This window comes from Rattus rattus, chromosome 12 (assembly GCF_011064425.1).
Source record: "Rattus rattus isolate New Zealand chromosome 12, Rrattus_CSIRO_v1, whole genome shotgun sequence".
Classification (NCBI taxonomy): domain Eukaryota; kingdom Metazoa; phylum Chordata; class Mammalia; order Rodentia; family Muridae; genus Rattus; species Rattus rattus.
In genome coordinates, this window is record NC_046165.1 from 54527669 (window position 1) to 54550804 (window position 23136).

The 23136-nt window shown below is 48.6% G+C and overlaps 1 protein-coding gene across 1 annotated transcript; it reads left to right on the top strand.

Annotated features, from left to right (window-relative positions):
• Positions 1-3091: 3091 nt before the first annotated feature.
• Positions 3092-22961, top strand: Rhobtb2 (Rho related BTB domain containing 2). The gene is made up of 10 exons (XM_032917545.1): positions 3092-3607; positions 7543-7744; positions 8817-8920; positions 9963-10148; positions 10983-12001; positions 12273-12391; positions 14272-14422; positions 19283-19371; positions 20071-20176; positions 20300-22961. Exons 2-10 carry the CDS (start codon positions 7553-7555, stop codon positions 20518-20520), a joined length of 2187 nt encoding a protein of 728 aa, XP_032773436.1. The 5' UTR covers positions 3092-3607; positions 7543-7552; the 3' UTR covers positions 20521-22961.
• The last annotated feature ends 175 nt before the right edge of the window (positions 22962-23136 follow it).

Consider the following 23136-nt stretch of genomic DNA (forward strand, 5'->3'; position numbering starts at 1 on the left):
AAGAAACCTGAAGCAAGGAGAAGCAGGCTTCCAAGATGGACTGGTCAGCTCAGGTGATGGGAGGCTGCCGCCCTACAGTGACAGCTGCTGGCTGCCAGGTGTTGTTGAAGAGATTCCAGCCTCAGAGGTCTGCTACTGAAAGGCTGAGCAGATAAAAGTCAGGCAGCAGTGGCTCACTTCTTTAATCTTAGCACCGTGGAGGCAGGGGCATAGGTTCTCTGAGTTTGAGGCCAGCCTGGTCTATAGAGTGACTTCCAGGATAGCCAGGGCTATGCAGAGAAACTCTGCCTCTATAAACTACAGAGAGAGAGAGAGAGAGAGAGAGAGAGAAGAGAAGAGAAGAGAAGAGAGAGAGAAGAGAAGAGAAGAGAAGAGAAGAGAAGAGAAGAGAAGAGAAGAGAAGAGAAGAGAAGAGGAGAGGAGAGGAGAGGAGAGGAGAGAGAGAGAATAAAGATAAAGGTTGGGTAGGGTTATGGGCTAGCCTGGTCCCAAAGATGGATAAGGATCCTGGGAAGGAGAGGGAGTGACAGCCATGTCAAAACAGGACTGAGTGGCTCTGACTGGGAATGCTGGAGAGGTGAGGTGACTGGAAGACTTCTTAGTCAGGGTTACTATTGCTGTCTGTGATGAAACACCATGAGCAAAAATCGAATTGGAAAGGAAAGGGTTTGTGTGATTTATACTTCCCATATCACTGAAGAAAGTCAAGACAGAAACTCAAACTGGGCAGGAACCTGGAGGCAGGAACTGATGCAGAGACTGTGGAGGGATGCTGCCTCCTGGCTTGCTTCATCTGTCTTGCTCAGCTTGCTTCCTTATAGAACACAGGATGTACTGGGCCCTCCCCAACAATCACTAATTAAGAAAATACAGGCTTGCCTACAGCTCCATTTAACGATGCCATTTTCTCAACTGTAGGTCTCACCTTTCAGATGACTTTAGCTTGTGTCAAGTCAACACAAAACTATCCAGTACAACTTCTGTTTGAAGAAAAGTTGCATGTGGGGACTGGGGACTGTGTACCCAGGTAGGGGTGGCGATTCAGGCCACCTCTCTAGCTAGCCAGTGGCCCAGCCTTGGCCATTCTACTGGCTATGAGTAGGTTTACAACTTTGACATTTGCATTGGTCGAAGACTGGACTCCCAAACCTGCATCTTGGACCCTGCCATGACCCAGCCTGGCTTTCTCTCCCAAGAAGAGACATTGGCTAAAGAGTTCCAGGCTCAGTGGCACACCTCTAGCTCTCCTCTAGCAGAGAGAACCCTTTGCCTGCTCAGCATTGTACAAGTGACATGTTGCAGGATCCATGAAAGGTGACACCAGAGCACCCAGGTGGCAGAGCTGGGTAGAGAGACTAGGTGGGGGAGGGGGGAGGGGGAGCCCTTGCCTGCTGTAGGAACCCATAGAGGTTTTATACTGTGTTTTCCTTTGGTACGATCACTCTTAGGAGCATAAGCAATGAAGTGAGACTCTTCTGTGCCAAAGGCAGAGGAGGAACATACCCAAGCAAAGTCTATCTTCTTTCTTAAACATGTATTTGAACTAGTATTTGCTTTATGAAAGTTGAGTTTGAACAGGAAGTATGAGGAAGCACTTCCAGTCACTGTCAGCCTTCTCTCCAGTAGATGCTGGAGGCGGAGGTCAGTAAAGTATCTACCTACTGCACGATGATTAAATGAGCCTGAATACACACTTACTACAGGCGCCCCAGTGAGCAGCTTTTAATCATATATACTTACAGACAATACAAATTGAATATTTATTTGTTTATGGCAAGGTCTCCCTATATAGCCCATATTGACCTCAAACTTTCCATCCTCCTGCCTCAATACCCTCAATGCTGGGGTTAGAGATGTGTATTTTGGCCACTGAACTTGGCCAACATTCAGTTTTCACTTGACTTTGGAGAGGGATCTCTCTTTCATATCATATTTTGCATAAACCAACATTAAAATGGATCCACATTCTCAAAAAAAAAAGGTTGGAAGCGTGATAGGGGAGGTTGACTGGTGAAGGTTGCCAGTTTAGGCTTTAAAAATTGTCCAGAGTGGGGAGAGGAACACCCATATAGAAGGGGAGGGGAAGGGGTTAGGGGGATGTAGGCCTGGAAACCAGAAAAGGGAATAACAATTGAAATGTAAATAAGAAATACCCGTTAATAAAGATGGAGGGGAAAAAAATCTGTCCAGAGATAATTGATAAGATGTATAATTCCTAGCAGTCCAGATCATTCTACCAAACCCAGCCTTGACCACGGATGCTTCCTTCCAATAAACAGCACGGATGACATCAGATTCAACCCATTTTTATTTTAGTGTTTAGAGACAAGGTTTTGCTTTGTAGCCCAAGCGAGTCTTGCACTCATGACAATTCTTCTGTCTCACCCACCCACCCACCCACCCACCCAAGTGCTGAGGATTACAGCCACCATATTTGGCTTGGCTTGCTGTACAGAAGAGCACCCAGAAAAGACTTAGGTGGGGTTTCTCTGGCTCATATCCCCATGGCATTCTTTGAAAGTTATAAAGATACTAGTGGACTCTCTGTGACAACAGGTTGGGATGGGAACCTCTGAAAGTCTTGGCAGACAGGTAAGAAAGTACAGGTATGGACAGAAAACTCACTAAGAACACTAAGTCGGAGCTGCAGGGAAAATGCAGGAAGAAAGGGCCCCCAGTACTCGAAAAAGCAAGGTGATAGAGCAGTTGTGTGCGAGTAAGAGGCTTGGTTGAATTAGGGAGAAACAAGAAAATCTTCCCATAGCCCTCTGACTTGCATTCCCAGGGCGCACCGCCGGATGAGTTTCTTCCTAGCCTCCTGGGGAAAACCATCTTGAGGGACCAGCTAGGTTTTGAGGCTGGCGAGGTCAGCTGCTGGCCATTCGTGGCTCCCAGGGGAAAAGGCGGTGCAAAGAACAAGAGAGGAGCGGAGGGGCGTGCCCGGGACTGGGGGGCGTGTCTCGGGCGTGGCCGCCGGGTGTCCAATCCCCTTCGCTCCCCTTTCCACCAACCGAGCGCCGCTGTGGGCGGTGCCTGTCACAGCAACTGTTCCTGCGTGCAATTTTTTTCCCTTTTTTTCTCCCCCCTCCCCGCCCCAACTTTGCTTTTTTTGTGAATGAAAAAAGGAGGTCGTGAGCGGTCCCGGGGACTGCGGCGCTCGGCGTCTTAAGGCTGTGCGCGTGCCGCGGCCTCACCCGGCGCTTGGCTCTCTAGCGCGCCGCCCGCAACCTCCGCAGCGCAGCCGGGCGGCGGCGCGGCCCAGCGGCCGGAGGTCTGAGCGGCTGCGCGCAGCCTGGCTCTTCCAGCCTCCATGACATTGGGCGCCCGGGGCGCGCGGAGATGCTGATCCGGAAGAGGCAGTGGCTGCAGTGCAGCGCCCCAGGCTGCTCAGGCGCCGCGGTCCGACCTGGGCTCTTGTGCCAGAGTTTCTTCTGATCGCACCTGAACTGGGACCCTAGGAGGTTGGATCTCCAGCACAGAGCAGCAGCGTCGGTGGCGCCCCAACTTGCACGCGCAGAGTGACCCCAGACAGCTCACTAAAATGAGCGTGCTTAGCAGGAAGAGATGTGTTCCCTACACTAGAAATTACCCCGTCACATGTAGTGGTGTAAGTACACGATTGATTTCTATTATGGCCGGGTTGCAAGCAGCTTCTGCAAACGTGCTACCTCGCCTTGGCTCAGCCTTCAGCGCCCACCCCTCTCCTGCCTGTCTCTCTCCTGCCTTCCCCTGAGCTCCACTCTTCCCTTGGGCACTTGCTGAGGCTGCTTGGTTCAGAAGGAAGAGAAACTAACCTTTTCTTGGGTGTTTTTAGGGAAAACTACATGTTTTGCATCGGTGTGGCGTGCCCCTCCCCCTTCCCTATTTATTTCATTTAAAAAAAATTGTGTGTGCAGAGCGTCATGTCAGGAGGGAAAATAAGAGGTTCAGAGTGGTAGAGATGCACCCTTTCCCCTTTTCTTTTCTTTCTTTCTTTTTTAAACCAGTACAGTTGGGGTGTTTGCTGACGGCTGTGGAGCTAGCTGTTTCTTTGAAGTCCAACTCCACTGTGATCTGTCCAGCTGAGTTTTGGTAAACTACTGATGGAAATGTTGAGCTTTCTTTGTTAATGTCGGGTATTCTAGGGTTGAAAAGGTTTATCCTGTATTTAGGCTTCTGTTTCTGTTAACGTGATCATTTAAGATCCCTTTGGGCCTTGCTTTACGTTTTCTGAGTGGGGAGGATCCACCCCTCCACCTTCGCCCATATTACAATGTCAGCTTCCGCAGTGGGAGCTCCTTTAATTCCAAACCCACTTTTCCTTTGCTCTTTTCCTCCTGATTCTTCTTTTCTATCCATCTTCCTTGATTTTTACTTTCGTTTTCTCGATTTTCCTCCCTTTCACGTTTATTTTTTTATTATTATTTTTTTTTTTGTAAGATGCAGGATGTAGGATTTGGTTGCTAGGAGACAAGCCAGGCTCCCAGGGAGATTGTCGTTTCCTTGACAACCAGACTAGGGCAGCCACAGATGAACAAGCCGCCTATCAGCTGTGGGAGGGAAAGAGGGGCTTTTGAGCTCTGCAAAGAGTGTGTGTAGGGGTGCGGGGGTGGGAATGGGAGCCCTTGAGGTTTGTGGGTAATCTGAGTACACCTTCAGATATGTCCTGGACAGAGCACAAAGAACTGGGAAAGCTGATGTGCAGGACACTGTTTGTGAAGAGCGGGCGGTGATTTGGGGACAAGAGTTGGGGGAGGAAATATCAGTGGTTTTAGTATTGTCAAGAGAGTGGATGGAGTGAGTTGAAGGTTGTGATACCCAGGTCAGGGTGGAGGATGGTCAGGAGGCTCTGAAGGAATGGGGCTGAAGAAAAGTCTCCAGTCACTGAAGAGGAGTGTGCCAGAGGGAAAGGGACAGTGGGGAAGTTCACTGCATGGTTTGTATTGTCATGCATCAGCAGCGATCCAGAAAATAGTAATATTCTAGAGCAGAAATTATATTAATATTGCCATGATGTCTCCTGGACAGGATCCTCATTTAAGACAGGCCTGATTAGACAAAAAGTTCTCCTGGCTTAATTGGGCCAGCCTGTATCTTAAAGAGAGATATAATTACACATATGGATATGCAATCTAGCATTATATAATACTATATTACATAAGAAGACAAATGCCTCCTTCCACCCAGGCTCCCTTGGTGTAAATTTACCAAAATTCAAGAATTTTCTTCCAACACCCTCATACCCATTTTCTGGAGGCAGAGACTGAGTCCAGTCCAGTGGTTTGCCTCTTTCTAGATAGGACAATGAAGCTTGCAGTTGCTAATGTAGGGATGATGATGAGCAAAAGGAAGTGCCAGTCAGTAGATGTGTCAGGGAAGTCTGAAAGGGCAGTCAGAGTAGGCCTGGGCTTCAGTGTGCAGATTAGATTAGAAATTTAAGCAGTCTGTGTTCTAAACTCATTTACTACTCTCCTACTTGTTGACTTGCTCTCCTCTTCCGAAAACTCTAGAACTCTAAAAATGAAATCACAAGGGGTGTGTGTGCATGTGTGTGTTTGTGTGTTTGTGTGTGTGTGTGTGTGTGTGTGTGTGTATGTCTGTCTGTCCGTCTGTCTGTTAGGTCATAATGCAGCTGTACTTGGACATGGCCCTGGATTAAAGAACCCAGGCCCCTCCCATTCGCTTCCAGACCTGCATGCTAGTGAATCCTAACTATAGAAGGAAGTACTATTGGCCTGTGGATTTCTGTCTTCATACGTGAGATTCTGTCTTACCTCTTCTTTTTTTTGTTATTCCACCCCTTAAAGCAGAAACACCCACGTGGCTTTTCCTGGTACCCACACATCCCTTAGATGTTAAGACTGTTCAGGACAGAGAAGAGGAAGCAGAAAGCTGATGGCTTTAACAGTTGCTTGGTGGACAGGACCAGGAAGGCATCGTAATGATGCAGTGGTTGCCATGTAGACTGGGCCAGAGCTTAGTGGAGACCCTTTTTAGTGCTGGGATCCAGATGCTGTAAGACTCCTAGGAGGATGATAAACCTGTCTTATTGAAAGATGCTGCACTCTTTGCTTAGGTTGCTGAGCTGCATCCCCTTGCACAGATCCCAGTTGCTGTGTTATTTGAGCATCTCAGTTCTGCATCCCTGCATGTTAGCATCTAATTTCAGTGTGCCAGGGACAGAGCTTCTCTGCTGCTGGTGGTGACTTGGCTTTGGTCTTGATGGCTCAGCAGTAAAGTGCCTGGGCAGCCTCCAGGATGACTCTGTGCTCAGGCTCAGCCAGCCCTCCTGTACCTGGGAAGGCTTACTTCAGAGATGGCTCACTGCATATAGGGAATGAGCAGGGGACACACTGATAACCCTAAGTGCACCTGCCCTGTCTCTGCTGCCTCCCTATTCTGCTTCTAGGAGGGTAGAAACCAGTGGAGAGCGTCTCCTCAGAGTCTCCTCAAACCACAGCGTCATCTTTGTAACCACTGATAGACATGTTAGCTACAGAAGGGCCTTCTGTCTCTTCATCTGGTCAATTATCCTCTGGGTTGGACAAGCTACTTCTCTGCCTGTCACAGAAGGAAACTGAGGCAGAAGTTTAAGCTAAGCTTGACCCTCAACTTCTTCTAGCAGCCAGTTCCCCACATAGACAATTTGTCTGGCTTCTCAGAATGCGGAAGCAACGAGGGTCTTCCAGTCCAAACTTCTCCTCTGTAGGTTTGAAGGAAGTAGATCTTACTCTTGGGAGCCGGATGTGGGATGCTGTGGGTACCCCAGATTGGGTATGGGAAGGCCCATGTAGCAGAGAGTGTATCGTTCTAGGCTATGACTATCTCCATCCCTGTCTCAAAGTAGGCCTTCAGCTCAGCAGACACGTGGGCAACGTGACTGAACCAGAGTAGAAAAGGGGAGGCTTGTAGCAGGTACATAGAAGGCTTCCTACTCTAAGAGGCTGGCAGAAAAACCTCTCCTAGCCAATGAGAGGATAGGGTAGGAGAATGGAAGTAAACAGGCTGGGTCTTGGAAATTTACCATCTGAGAGGGCCAGGGGGAAAACAGGGGAAGCTGGGAAGAGCTGATGCCCAGCCTTGACATGTCCATTAAATTTTAAAGTGACTCTGCCCTGGAGCATGCTGGGAAGGGGTGGGACCTGGCCCTAAGTCTGCTTCTCTCAGCTGTTTTGTTCTGCTGCTGCTACAGCCCCAGGGAAGAGGAGGAGAACAGAGGATGAGTGAGCTACCAAGCCAATTCCTTCTCTCTGGGGGAGTGGGGCCAGGCCCAAAGCAGGTCCTGCCCAGGAATCTCTCACAGACTGACAACGTGCAGGAGCCCAGCTGCAGGATGGTGGGGAACCAGAGGGAGAGGCACGATCCATCTGGTGGTATTGTGTCGCTCAGTCTGAATGAGCTCCTGTTTCCTAGGGCCCCTGTAAAGTTGCCCAGTCCTCTCTATGTCAGTGCCAATGCTTGACAAGGAGACAGAGCCAGCCGAGGAGGGCTGCTTACACTGACCCTGGTTCTCAGGGGTAGAGCATGCCAAACTGTCCTGATAGCTCCTTTCTTGCCTCTCAGGTCCCAATTAATGGATTCTGACATGGATTATGAAAGGCCAAACGTAGAGACCATCAAGTGCGTGGTGGTGGGGGACAACGCTGTGGGCAAGACTAGGCTCATCTGTGCCCGGGCCTGCAATGCCACCCTTACCCAGTATCAGCTGCTTGCCACCCATGTGCCCACAGTGTGGGCCATCGACCAGTATCGTGTATGCCAGGAGGTAAGACTAAGGTCCCTCGGTTGGGGGCCCATGTTTTGTATGTTGAGCTGTAGCTTGGTGTCTCCTGGAGCTCATGAGAGGCGCTAGGGGTGGGGCAGAGGTGAATGAAGCAGAAGCAGCCTCTGGAGAGAGGTCTGACGGAAGTTCACGCCCAGGGAGGTATCTTTGACCATTTGTGTTTGCAGTGACGTTCAGGTTACTGTTTCTATTGCTGTGATGAAACACCATGACCAAAAGCAAGTTGGAGAGGTAAGGGTTTATTTGGCTTACTCTTCCATACCACAGTCGATGACTGAAGGAGGTCAGGACAGGAACTCAGGCAGGGCTGGAAGCTGGAGGCAGAGTTGAGGCCATTGAGGAATACTGCTTACTGACTTGCTCCTCATGGCTTTCTCAGCCTGCTTTCTTATAAAATCCAGGCTGCCAGTCCCAGGGATGACACCACACACCATAGGCTGGGCCCTCCCCAGTCAATCACTAATTAAGAAAATAGCCTACAGCTGGATCTTTTTTTTTTTAAGATTTTATTTATTTATTGAATATAAGTACACTGTAGCTGTCTTCAGACACACCAGAAGAGGGCATCGGAACTCATTACAGATGGTTGTGAGCCACCATGTGGTTGCTGGGAATTGAACTCAGGACCTCTGGAAGAGCAGTCAGTGCTCTTAACCGCTGAGCCATCTCTCCAGCCCCTACAGCTGGATCTTATAGAGACATTTTCTCAATTTAGCTTCCCTCCTCTCAGATGGATAACTCTAGCTTGTGTCAAGTTGACATGAAACTAGTCAGCACAAATAGGTAAGCCGGTGGCTAGGATTTTAACTTTGGCTGAGTACCATGTCTTGTGCAATCATAGCCCAAAGTAATAACATGTTCTTCTGTGGCAAGAAGTTTTCTCTTTTTAAGGTCTCCCCTGCTTCTGCGCAGCATGGAGATTACCCTCATTTTTTCACCAGAGGTTTCATGTGGACAGCAACTTGTACAAGACACATGTACCAGCCCTGTCCTCCCCATCGGTTGAGCTGGCATCTGCCCCTAAAGACCATTGTCCTGTCTCCCCCATGCCCAGGTGCTAGAACGCTCCCGAGATGTCGTAGATGATGTTAGTGTCTCCCTGCGCCTCTGGGACACCTTCGGAGACCACCACAAAGATCGACGTTTTGCTTATGGAAGGTAGGGAAGGCCTTGAGGGCTTGCAGTGAGAGGAGGGGATATGGTGGTGGGCATTCCCTGGGGCTGAGGATATCCTGGGCTTGGAGGTATGGTGTGAGTTCCAGCTCTGCAACCGACTAGCTCTGAGCAGCTCTCGGATGGTTTTTCTCACCGTGAGATGGTCATCAGTTCTTTCTTCCTTCTTTTCTAATTTCAATGCTGGACATTGAACCTAGATCCTCATGCATCATAGGCAAGTGCCCTACCACTGAGCTATAGCTCTAGCCCTTTGCAAAGCAAAACAAACAAGAGAAGAGCTGTATTTGAGACAAGGTCTTCCTCCAGTGCCCATGTCACCCAGGCAGCCTTGAACTGGAAGTTCTTTGCCCCAGGCCTCCCAGATAGCTTGCCTGTTCCACCAGGACTAGCAAAATAGTAATTCGTGTGTATGCCTAGATTGTGTATTGGCATATACATGCTCGTGTGTGTGCAAATTTGCAGGGAGGGCATCTTGTACCTGTGTGTATGACTGATAAGGCTAGAAGTAAACATCAGGATGTTTTCTTTGCTCTCCGATATAGGTGTTTTGTTTTGTTTTTGTTTTTGTTTTGTACTGAATCGGGAACATACAGTTTTGACTGGACTTGCTGGATAGAGAGCCTCAGGGATTCCACTCCTGTCCCCCACCCCCAACCATGTTGCTGTGCCAGGAACACAAACGCACACAGGGATGCTTGACTTGTGAATACTTAAGTACTGGGGATTTGAACTCAAGTGCTCATGCTTGCATAGAAATCGCTTCCTCTGCTTAGCTATATTCTCAGCCCCAAATGATAACCAATTTAACCAATGAGATAGCCGTGTGACCAAATGAATCTTTGTGCTTTAAAATGCCTACGTAAATTATAGTCACTGTTATTATGTATCATGTGGAAACAGGTTCAAAAGGCAGGGATAGGCTGTAGTGGAGGGGATAAGGAGCAAGAAACGTGTTTTCCTCTTTCCAGGGACAGGTAAACCACCATTAGCTTTCTGTGCCGCTAACTTTTCTCTCACCCCACAGATCCGATGTGGTGGTTTTGTGTTTCTCCATTGCCAACCCTAATTCCCTCCACCATGTCAAGACCATGTGGTACCCAGAAATCAAGCATTTCTGCCCCAGAGCTCCTGTTATTCTGGTGGGCTGCCAGCTGGACCTGCGCTATGCTGACCTGGAAGCCGTTAACAGGGCCAGAAGACCTTTGGCTAGGTAGGGGTACTGGTGCCCAGGAAGAAGGAAAGGACGTGGGGGCAGGGCATCATTATGGTTCCCTGCTCAACTCAGAAGGAAACCCACTGACCCTTATGTCTTTCTTTTGATTTGCAGCAAATTCACATCAGCATCAACAACAAACATGCTCATTCATTCACTCACTCACTCATTCATTCTTCCATGTCATTGTACACCCCCTGTGGGAACAGTCTTGTGCTGTATTCTATGAGGAAAGAGAGAGGGGAGAAGACATGTGTGAGAATATTTATATGAAAGGGCCTTATAAGTCTGTGGTGTTCATAGAGTTGGCTCTTCATATCACAGGTTCCACAGCTGTGGGTTCAGCCAACAAATGTGAATATCCTGACCTCCCCCACTCCTGTCATTATTCCCCAAATATGGCATGATAACAATTACAGCATTGCACTTATAAATAATCTAGAAGTGATTTAAAGAAGAGCCCGGGTATGTAGAGGTTATGTAACAGTGAGCTTCTATACATGGGTCTCAAGATTCCACAGATTTGGAAACTGAGGTATATCCTGGAACCGATCGTTTTCAGATACTAAGGGGTTTCTGTCTGCCTGTGAATCAATGCTAGTGTGAAGCTTTGCATGCAAGTTAGCAGAGGGGGAAGTGCAGTCCCTGCTTTGAACTGGGGCAGTCAATAAGGTGTAGCATAGAAACTGAAGCTCTCCTAAAGGACCGGAGGGCCAGGCAGAATAGAGAGGGGTCAAGGGCAGATACGAGCAGCCCCTCCAGCCTGGAAGAAAATGGCCAGGCTCCTTCCATCACCAACACAAGTTTGTTTTCCCTTCTCTCACTCACCAGGCCCATTAAGCCCAATGAAATCCTCCCCCCAGAGAAGGGTCGGGAAGTGGCCAAAGAGCTGGGGATCCCTTACTACGAGACCAGCGTGGTGGCCCAGTTTGGTATCAAGGACGTCTTTGACAATGCCATCCGGGCTGCACTCATCTCTCGCCGCCACCTGCAGTTCTGGAAATCTCATCTGCGCAATGTGCAGCGGCCTCTTCTGCAAGCACCCTTCCTTCCCCCCAAGCCACCGCCCCCTATCATCGTGGTGCCCGACCCCCCCTCCAGCAGCGAGGAGTGCCCCGCCCACCTCCTGGAAGACCCGCTCTGTGCGGATGTCATCCTGGTGCTGCAGGAGCGCGTGCGCATCTTTGCCCACAAAATCTACCTCTCCACCTCCTCCTCCAAATTCTATGACTTATTCCTCATGGACCTGAGTGAGGGGGAGCTGGGGGGCCCCTCAGGGCCAGGGGCCCCCCGCCCAGAGGACCACCGGAGCTACCCTGAACAACACTACCATCATCACCATCACCACCATGGGCGGGACTTCCTGCTTCGGGCAGCCAGCTTTGATGTATGTGAGAGTGTGGACGAGGCTGGGGGCTCTGGTCCAGCTGGCCTCAGAGCTTCAACCAGTGACGGGATCTTACGGGGTAATGGAACAGGGTACCTGCCAGGCAGAGGACGTGTGCTGTCTTCCTGGAGCAGAGCTTTTGTGAGTATCCAGGAAGAGATGGCAGAAGATCCTCTGACCTTCAAATCCCGGCTGATGGTGGTGGTGAAGATGGATAACTCCATTCAGCCCGGGCCCTTCCGGGCTGTTCTCAAGTACCTGTACACAGGGGAGCTAGGTGAGAATGAGCGGGACCTCATGCATATCGCTCACATTGCCGAGCTGCTAGAGGTCTTTGATCTACGTATGATGGTGGCCAACATTCTCAACAACGAGGCCTTCATGAATCAGGAGATCACCAAGGCCTTCCATGTACGCCGGACCAACCGGGTTAAGGAGTGTTTGGCGAAGGGCACCTTTTCAGGTATGGAACACACTTAGAAGAAGAAGGGGTTCTCTCTAGGAAATTTTCTGAGGAGCCTAGGTTATCCTAGTATTCAGAATGGCTTCAGCTCCCAATGCCATACAAATATGGCTGTCTTGCTGCTCAAGCCAATAGCTTGGTGGTCTACAGCCTATTACTCATATCACATTCCTCCAGCAGGCAGGTGGGTAGTCAGGACCCAGTGGCTGCTTGGGGCTGATTCTCCCGCATAGCCACTGTATCCTTACATGATGCCTCTTCTCCTGAACAGATGTGACCTTCATCCTGGATGATGGGACCATCAGCGCCCATAAGCCTCTGCTGATTTCCAGCTGTGACTGGATGGCTGCCATGTTTGGGGGGCCATTTGTGGAGAGTTCTACCAGGGAGGTGAGACTGCAGATGGGAAGGAAGAGATATTTACCTCTTCGAATTTGAGATAGCGTCAGTTAATGGTACTTTCCTCAGCCCTGGTCATGTTCTAAGCACAGTGATGGACCCAAAACAAGTTTATGAGATACTTTGAGTTGCCAAGGATTTTTCAATATTCCAGGAGAGGAAATTATAGTATCTTAGCCGAACCTGTTATACGAAAGAAAGGGATGCCCTGAGAAGTTATGCAACTTGCACAAAGTTATGCAACTAGGAAAAAAAAAAGAGGGTAGGTCTGAAACTCAGGGTTGATAGTTTCTTCCTTCCTTAATATACTCTGTGGCTTCCCTGAGACACATAGAAAAGCCCGTGTTCCAAGCTGGAGTCGGCAGTGTCTGTAAAGATGGGTTTTACTATTACTGAGCTATGGGGAGACAAACAGATCAGGAGAAAATGCCACCGAGCAGGTGGGTTGATAGAGACACTAAGGTGGGGAAATGAGAGGGGCCACGCAGGGAAGAGCAGGAGTCAGTCAGGAAGTAGAGGTGGAGGTAGCCTGGTCCTTTGATCCTGTCTCTAGGGTGATTGGACCAGGAAATGGTAGATTGGTATGTGAGTGTGATAAAGGAGACCACTTGCAGGCAGCTCCTGTCTAGCTCCTGGCTTTGTAGGCTAGAAGGGACCTCCCAGGCTCTAGATGTCAGGGCATCAAGTACAGAATATGAAAGCACATAATGAATACAGTCCTTGTTCTCTCTGATCTGTGCCCATCCTCAGCTGAGCCATCTTCCTCCTCATTTGCCACCCTCTTGGGTACCAACTCAGCCTAAAGTTGGAAGGGGTTTGTTGATGAGCCCTTAGAAATCTTCTCCTACGTCCGGTTCCTCTTCAGTCCTCCTAGACAAGCAGAGTAGCCTGGTGACAGCCTTAGGTATTTTCCATCTTCTCTGACTCCTGGACCATCAGTTGGTCATCATTCTATCTCATAGTTAACAAGGTTCCACTTTGCACAGATGTATAAAGTTCAATGTCTCCCCATGCAGTTTTCCCAGCTTGTCTGCCATTTCTTTGGAGTGGGGGACATGTTATTTGACTTCTGTCAGGTATCCCTCCTGCCCCCCAAATCCCATCCTTAGACCATCCTTAACAGATCCTTGACTGAAACAAACAAACAAACAAACAAACAAACAAACAAACAAACAAACCAAGAGCAATCAGCAGTCGTGTTGGGTGAATTAGAAATATGAGCTCCCTATGACTTCTGAGAAGGAAGTGCTTAGGGAAGGCTAAGCTGAATAGTTAAGAACTGAACTGGTCTCTCAAGTGGGAGAAGGAGTTGGACATACAGAATATGGCCAGAATTCTTTGAAGCCCTCCTGTAGGGGGCCTGTGTGGCCTGGACCTGTCTCAGCACCATAGACACACATTTTAAAGCTCCGCCCGATTCTCAGCAAGCGCAGAGAGACTCCCATCTGATAAAAAAAAGCAGGTTTTGTTTCTGTGCTGCTGTGAAGTGATCCCAGAGGCTCAGAGCAGCAGCACTGAGCAGCTAGCCAGTTCCCTTTGCTCACTCTGTAGCCCACTTCAGCTATTCCCTGCAGGTACAGGGAACTCTGGGGAGTGGCTGACCCAAATGGTCCCTTCAAACATCATCCCTACCAGAGTGGCTTCAGGGAGATGCCAAGAATCTAGGTAGGTCCTTTTAGAAGGCACCAGAGCCCCCCTCAACTAATGCTGTCAAGTCACTGAGCCAAGGTTATTAGGATTTCAGATTCAGGAACAGCCTAGAAGGCTAGTTACTAGGGGGAGACCAGGTCACCAAGTCAGGTCTTTATCTGTCAGGATGAATTCTGAGCCACCGGAGACTTCATGCCACTTGCTTACTTCTTCCTCCCTAGGTGGTGTTTCCATACACAAGCAAGAGCTGCATGAGGGCTGTGTTGGAGTACCTCTACACGGGCATGTTCACCTCCAGCCCAGACCTGGATGATATGAAGCTCATCGTCCTGGCTAACCGCCTCTGCCTGCCGCACTTGGTTGCCCTCACAGGTAACTAAGTGTAGTGTACAGGGACCTCCCTGGGGCAAGGTCACAGAGACCCCAGGGAGTAATTATGCATCCTTTGTTACCTCTCTCCTCCTGGGGATAGGCTGGGATAGGATACCAAGGGAAAAAAGTGCTCTTAGAATTCAGTCTGCTGGGTGCTGGAGAGATAGCACAGTGGTTACGGGTACTGGGAGGCTTTTCCAGAGGACCTGGGTTCAATTCTGAGCACCCACATAGCAGCTCACATCTGTAACTCTAGATCCAGGAGATCTGATGCCTCACAGATAGATACACACGGAGGCAAAACACCAACGCACATTAAAAAAAAAGTTTAGTCTGCTGATGTGTCATAGAGGACATAGGTGTACAGTGTGTGTGTTTGCCTGAGGACATAGGTGTACAGTGTGTGTGTGTGTGTGTGTGTGTGTGTCACAAGGAATAGAACATCTTTCTGCTTCTACTGGATGGTTTTTCTCCTGGTCAGCTTCCTGTTCTTTCTTCTCTCCTTCTTCTTCCTCTCCTTCCTCTTCTTTGACTTCATTCTTTCCTCCTTCTTTCAGAAACATAAGGCAAACATTGACCAGCTACTAACACACAGTTCCTCCTAAGGATTGTGAAAGCTAGGCTTGGTGCTATGGGCTGTAATCAGAGCTAACGGGAGGCAGGGAGGCAGGGAGGCAGGGAGGCAGGGAGGCAGGGAGGCAGGGAGGCAGGGAGGCAGGGAGGCAGGGAGGCAGGGAGGCAGAGAGGCAGAGAGGCAGAGAGGCAGAGGCAGGGAGGCGGGGAGGCAGGGAGGCGGGGAGGCAGGGAAGAGGCAGAGAGGCAGAGGCAGAGGTAGAGGCAGAGAGAGAGGCAGAGGCAGAGGCAGAGCAGAGGCAGAGAGACAGAGAGAGAAGCAGAGGCAGAGGCAGAGAGGCAGAGAGGCAGAGGCAGAGGCAGAGGCAGAGGCAGCCTAAATTCAAGTTTTGTCTGAGCTACAGAATCCGTTTAATTATTCTGGGGGACTTAGCAAACCTTGTCTCAAAGAAAGAGGGTAGGAACAGGGATATAGCTCAGTGGTGGTGCTTGCCTACTTGTACAAGGCCCTGGGTCTAGTTTCTAGTATCAAAACACATGTGGGGATTGGAGGAGGGAGAGGGAAAGAGGGAATATTATGAGAACTATAGCTCAGCTTTTAAAATGAGCCAATCCCAGAAGCCTTTGATACAAGGATGACATGGGCAATTAGGAGATGCAGCAGGAGGCAGCCAGGTGCTCACAGTGGGAAGGGGATCTAAAGATGGAGACCCAGGCAGACATTTTCTGTTGCTGTCGGTGTTTGAGTTGTTGTCTTAGATATAAGTGATAGTGTTGAGGTCAGGATTGATTTTTCTGGGCAAGTCAGGAGAGGGCAGAGAGTTACCTTAGAACTTGAGTCAGGATTTAGGCAAGGCCAGGGTCAAACCTACTGGATCCCTGGGAAATTAATTAAGATTAAGGATGGAGTCCAGGGAGTCAGCATTGAGACGAGAGAGGAATTAAAAGGGACTTAGCAGTCACAGGAAGCAGGCAGAAATCATTGATCAGGACAGAACCAGACCTACAGAGGGAGTGCAGTGACCCAAGTGAGGGGCATGAGGGTCTTTAGGGTAGGGTAAACTGTGTCTTAGATTACATTTTTAGCATTCTTTGGTGCCCATGGAAAATGGTGTGACCTTTCCAGAGGCCATGACTTTTCAAAATCTGACACAGACTAATTCCGTTTTCAGAAGACCATCTCTAAAGTAATGACCTCGGGGAAAAACTAAACCCATAAAGGTATTTCTAGGAGTTCTTTTCATTAGGGTGGGAATTGGAAACAAATTGGAGAAGCACCCTTGGTTAAGCCCACACAGGTAATTTTCACACAGCTACCATTTAAAATGTCAAACTGCACTGCCCTGTGGAAGGCCTTGCAGAAAGTAACATCTAATTATTTTTTCTGGAGACGATCTGTGCAAGTTGGAAAATGTGCACTAAGCCACAACTGTCCATCTGCATCGTGAAGGATCTGTGGGACCTGCTGAGTTTTGGGTGGTTGATGAGCTACATTTTCTGAGGTTATCAATTCATACTTCATCTTGTCTGCTGTTAAATATGACATGAATAAGTGGAATATGTATTTTGCTTGATGACTTCTACAGCAAAATCCTTTTCTCAGTTTGATGAGTGCCAAGAACTTGCGCCTCCCTGGCCACACCATTAGTTATCAGCTCTCTCTCCCCATTACAGATGCCTCTTTTCTCCCAAGAGGAACCCACACTGTAAGGCATTCTTCTCTTACAGTAATGCCTATGGACTTGCTTTCTTACCGTTTACAGTTTCATCATCCAAGTTCCCTTCCTCTAAGCATTATAGCTTAGTTTCACTTTTTTTGTGTGTGTTATCATTTGAACTTCATTTAATCAATGAGTACCTGTCCATAAAAAAAACCCAAAAAACAAAAAACTTCCTAAAGTTATTTGTTGAAAACCAACTATCTTTGTTTACTGTCTGCTACAGTGATTTAAAAAAAAAAAAATGAGCAGAGTCAAGTTAGGGGAGGAAAGTGTTAGGCTTATAGCCCATCATCAAAGGAAGCCTAGGCAGGGGCTATTTATTTATTTTATGCATATGAGTACCCTGTAGCTGTCTTCATACGCACCAAAAGAGGCATCAGATCCATTACAGATGGTTGTGAGCCACCTTGTGGTTGCTGGGAATTGTACTTAGGACTTCTAGAAGAGCAATCAGTGTTCTTAACCACTGAGCCATCTCTCCAGCCCTAGGATCACTGTTTACTGGCTTGCTCTGTATGACTCACTCAGCTTCCTTGCTTATACAACCAGGACCACTTATCTAGGGTTGGTTATGCTCACAGTGGGCTGGGCCCTCTCACATCAATCAGCAACATAGAAAATGCCCCCACAGACATGCCTACAGGCAATCAGATGGAGGCAGTTCTTGGATAGAGGTTCCCTCTTTCAGATTGACTCTAGTTTGTGACAAGTTGACAGAAAGTAAACATCACACTCCTACTCTGCTTTTAAAATATACATTGATTGATTGATTGATTGATTGATTGATTGATTGTGTGATGGTCTAAGGACAGCTCTGGGGAGTTGGTTCTCTCCTCTCATCCTATGGACTTTGGAGATCAACTCAAGTTTTTTTTGTTTGGTTTTTTTTGTTTGTTTGTTTTGTTTTTGGGGTTTTTTTGGAGATGGGGTCCTTCTGTAGGCTAGACTTACTTCATACTCTGATTCTCCTGCCTCCTTTGTCTCATGACATGCCTAGCTTATGTGGTGCTGGGATGGAACCCAGGGCTTTAGGCATGGTAAGCAAGCATTCTACCTACTGAGCTATGACCCCACTCCCACAGTTCTTTGTTCGTGGTGTAGTTAATATAATACTCTCCTGACCATATTTCTTGTATTCTTGGGTATTGAATTGAGGACTAGATCCTGATGCATTTAAAAGACAAAAACAAAATGAAAAAAAAAAAAAAAAACACTGCCTTCAGTAATTTCTCTTCACCAAGAAAAAAGATTGTCTGATTTTCTTTTTTTCTTTCTTTTTTTTTTTTTTTTTTGGTTTTAACAGTCATTTAGTATCACTGGCTAGACCTATCAACTAATTGGATGTTCCAAAATATACTATCCCAAACTCAGCCATCCCCTTCTACAAAGTGAGAAACACCCATCTGTTTGGTTACCCAGTGTTAGAGCTTGCAGTTAAAACAGGACTACTCTGTCCTTTTCTTTGAGTTTCTGAGATAGAGCTCTTTCCTCCCATCCTTGACGGTGACCAGTTTTTATGTGTGTGTATTTTAAAAGTGTTACCAGGAACAAATGTGATTTGTTTCCTTTGATTGTATTTATTTCTATTGTTTGGTTGTTGTTTTTAAGACAGGGTCTTATGAAGTCCAGGCTGGCCTTGAACTTGCTTTGTAGTTAAGCTGGCTTTGAACTCCTGATTCTTCTGCTGAATCGGATTGTAGGCATGCACCACCACAACCAACAATGTATTCTTTTTGAAGTTCAAATACTATACCTTTAGCCAATAGCTGTCTCTTTGTGTTATCTCTGGAGTCCTTGGCGTCCTTGCTATTTAGAAGAAAAAGATGTCCTAGCTCCACCTTTTTGTTTCAGATTTGGTCTGTGGTAACCAACCCAGGGCCCTATACATGCTGGAAGCCCTGGTTTCTTACAGTTGACAAGAGAAATGCTCACTGGTCTTGTGATGCTTCCTTTCCTGATCTTTCCTGTTGGAGGAGCTGGAAAAACATGCTCATCTTTTTAAGGATAGAACACCTCATGGGTTTATTCTGATACTTTTAATTAAATTCAGGACCAAGGGGGTTTATTCTTCATATAAATGTTTGAGTGGAAACTGGAAGTGTGATACACTATTTGTTAGTAAAGTTGAAATTAATTTGAATAAGTAGGTTTAACCCACAGTTCTGTGTCAGAGTTCACAGGCTGTCTTCATTTTCAACAAACATGAGGTTTCAGGCTATCTTCCATCAGTGACTTATTGTACTGAGGACTGTGATCTTCTGTGTAGCAGATTATATGGTGGGACCTGTGTAGTTTGGAAAAAAGGAAAAGAAAAAACCTCTTAGCTAGCTCCCCAGCCTTTTCCATTTCCGGTTCCTACCTGACTGAGGTCTTTCCTCATTCCTGTTTTCCCTCTAATAGGAACAAACTTAAAGTCTCCTTTGGCCTTTCTGGCCTGTTGGGACTTAGCCCTGGCCTGATCAGTTTGAACTCCTTCCTTCCTGCAGCAATCCCCTGCACCATTCATAAGCACTGTAGGGCCTTTGTCGTGTTTCTTCAGCTGATTGTTGCTGTATGTGTGTCACAGAGCAGTACACAGTGACTGGACTGATGGAGGCAACCCAGATGATGGTGGATATCGATGGGGATGTCCTTGTATTCCTGGAATTGGCACAGGTATTGTGGCAAGGGGAGGAAGTGACGAGTCTTGACTCCAGGCTCTGCCCATAGGCAGTGTGTAAGGCTGTGGGAGGTGATGGGTCAGGATAGTGTACAGCCCCGGCTTCCCAGCAGGAAGCAACTAGAAACCGTCTGGACATTTGCAAAGAGAGCTGGCCATGAGATAAAGGGACTGAGACCACAGGTCATCAGAGGGGACCCCAGGATAGGGCTTGGATCATAGAGGGGGTACTGAGGTTAGCTGACTCCATGGCGCCTCTGGAGTTAACTGCCTGCTTCCTTATTGCCAAGCAAAGGAGTCACGGTGGCAGGAATTGGGCTTTTGATTGTGGCTGGTGCTGGGTTTTCTAAGCTCGGTTGTTCAGTTTTGGGTGCAGACTGTTTTGTTTGCAGATGGGAGGAGAAGGGAATCCTGGTTGGGTAAGAGCTGAGAAGAGCAGATATCAGAGGATGGGCATGTGGGACCAAACATCAGTAGTACACGTGCTGGAGGCAATTGTGGGGCTGGTAATAGGGTCCAGGAGCTGTGTCTAGCATTGTCTTGCTCAGTTCTGGCAAGGGAAGGGATGCTTGTGAGGGTGGGCCCCTTATGACTTGCAGAGTATCTGTGGGAGGGTGCTACCCAGAGCTGCTGCTTCACAGGCCTCTATGTGGAGTCCTGGCTCCAGTAGGGATGTGTTTCTGTACCATTAACAGTTCCACTGCGCGTACCAGTTGGCCGACTGGTGTCTTCACCACATTTGCACCAACTACAACAACGTGTGCCGCAAGTTCCCTCGAGACATGAAGGCTATGTCTCCAGGTGAGTCTCTGTGTCAGACCCACGCGCTTCTGCGTCAGGAGCTAACCCGAACCACGGAAAGGGTAGGCTTAGCGCTGCCCTGAGGGACCCTCCTAACTTCACACTCCTTGCATTGTGCTTTAGAAAACCAGGAGTACTTTGAGAAGCACCGGTGGCCGCCAGTCTGGTACCTGAAAGAAGAGGACCACTATCAGCGTGCACGGAAGGAGCGAGAGAAGGAGGACTATTTACACCTGCGGAGGCAGCCCAAGCGGCGGTGGCTGTTTTGGAACAGTCCTTCATCACCGTCCTCCTCAGCAGCGGGCTCGGCATCCCCATCCTCCTCCTCCTCAGCTGTGGTCTGAGATGCTGCCACCTTCTTCTGATCCCACTGCTGTTGTCCTCATTAGCCCTTGTCCTTCTGCTCTTCTGTACCATCCCCTCTACCCGACAGGTGATGAGGGAATTCACCCAACCAGAACCCCAAGGGCAGAGCCGTTCTTACCAGCCAATGTGGCTCAGGCTAAGAGGAGCCAGGCCCTGCAGATCAGAACAGGGTCCACCTACAATTCCAGGCAGGGCAGGAAAACATCTACCCCAAGGTGGTGAGCAGGAAAGAGCTCAGAGCTCTGGTATTTTCTCTCTGGACTTGACAATAGAGTCAATGGAGGAACGTTTCAGTTCATGGGCTTGTCTGTATTGGTGTCTGCTTTGACCAGAGAGACAGCTTCCTCCCCAGGAGCTGGTCATGGTTTCCCATCAACAGGCTTTTGAGGGTTGCAAGTATTTTGTGAGCATTGTCCCATGGGCTTACTCAAATCCTTACTTGAGAAGTCGGGGTAGAAAAGAAGTCTTCAGAGCCCACATCAAGGCTTCTACACCGTGAGGTGAGGCTGCTACGGGGAGAATGGAATAAACTATATCCTGCCAGTATCTTTTCAGAGCTGACTACAGGCAGTGCAGACTTAGTGGTGGGTAGCAGCGCTGATTCAATGTTCAGGTTTGTAGGCAGTACCTCAGTACAATGTGAGCTTTCTACTTTAGCCTTCCTGCACTTGTTACCCTTGGCATGGATGTAGGAGGAGGAAGGGTGGGGTTTGTGCTTAGCAATTCCATGTTCCTCCAGGGTCTTTTCCCCTGCCTCTGTGGAGTATTGCATTTTATGAAGTGGAGGCAAAAACAGCCCAACAGGAGAACCCCAAACTCAAAAGCACCACCAAGACCACTCTATCCTTTGTCTCCCCAAAAGAATGAAGTTCTAAAAGGAGAGATCCTGTAGGGTATACATTTTCATAAAGCTGAATGGGGGCCTCTAAGGGCCAGTAGTACCAACCACTCCAATGCCTTCCAGGAGCGGACCTGTACCCTCCATGTCTGAGGATGCTGTTCCCCAAGGCTTGGTGGGTCTAGGCCACAGGGTTGCAGGGAAGGCTTGGACTTCAGGGCTCAAATGGCTTTGGACCTTTTCCATCTTTATGCAGGATACCTTCCTCTTCCAAAGGTGACTCCACGGGATGTATGTGGAGCACGTGCTTTCTTGGGGGTGGGAGGCTTTCAGCAGGGATTACATGTCAGAAAGGGGCACATCGGAGAACAGGCCACACATAGCCAACCTGGTACTGGCTGGGGATAAAGGGAAGGAGAAAATAGGAGAGCTGAGCAGGAAGGAAATGATGATAGTCTAAAGAGGAATCGGGGTAACCAGAGGATTGACACAATGGCTGGAAACCCCGGTGGGATTAACACTGGGCCTCGGTTGACCTTTCCCATTTCTTATGATCCATACATCACCACCTTTTTCTAGACTTCCGAGGTGAAGTCCCATGAGGGAGTAGGTCATGAGAGTTCTGGGGTCCCCTCCCCTGAGAAAATGCTTTAGGGAGGAAATACTGTCTGAGTCCCCAGAACCTGGGTAGGTTGCTCAGACTGGGATTAAAGCAACTTCAGGAACAAATGCAAGCATACAGTTGTGTGGTACCAGGACCTAGAGTTCTGCTCTTGCCTTGTCAGAAGGAACAGGCAGTAGCAGGTCTCACAGTGCTGATTTTCTGTAGTCTGAGCCTGGAACCGCCAAGCCTGCAGCTGCCTGTTAAGCTCTCCAGAATGGCTGGCTAGGGAAGTCTGTTGTGTGCTGCCCTCCGCTGGCTGGTGTAACCTCCTGCTGCTGGATTTGAAATGGCTTCTCATTTTCACACTGTACCTGTGGAAAAGGCAGGCAGCCTCTCACACCTTTCTTGGAGGACAGAGGGGGTATATCACTTGGGAGTGATAAGTAGAGGTCTGTCTTAATGAGGAAGGGGAATGGGGTCTCCCAGGTGATTTACAGGGCCGAGCAGCCTGGGCACCACTGGTGGTGAGGAGGGATAGGCCAGTGGGAGAAAGATACTACTGAGTTGGAGGAAGACCAAGAAGCACTATGCCCCACCCAGGCCAGATCACCCCGCAGGGACCCACCCCCACCCCTGCAGCTGTCAGTGCTGGTGTGCACCCAGTGGAGCCATGCAGCCTTGTATGACCACCTGGGGGGGTGCAACTTGCAGTCCCTTAGTTCACCGGTGATCTGGATTTCAGGGAGATGGAAGCAGGAGAAACTCCAGTGTGGGACAAGCCTGTGGCACAACATCCTCGGGGGTGGGGCAGCGTCCCAAGAACATGCTCCCCTGGACTATGTCACATGTCACTCAGTGTTGTTTTAGAGAATGGGGGTAAAAACACAAAGAAACAGAAAACCACACACATACCTTTTTATATAAGGTTTCATATTTAATTTGGTCATGAATTCATAAAACATGAGTTTTGTATCTAATGACATGTCTTGTACTGTTTTGTTACCAACACACTTCTAAGAGGGCTAAGGAAGAGCATCCAGAGGGTGAAACACTTGCTCTTGGGGCTGGGGCTGGACAGAGCTCAGCAAGCCCTGGTGTGCAGTCCTGATGTCTGCATGGAGGCACGATGCTTACTCAGGATACCATAACACT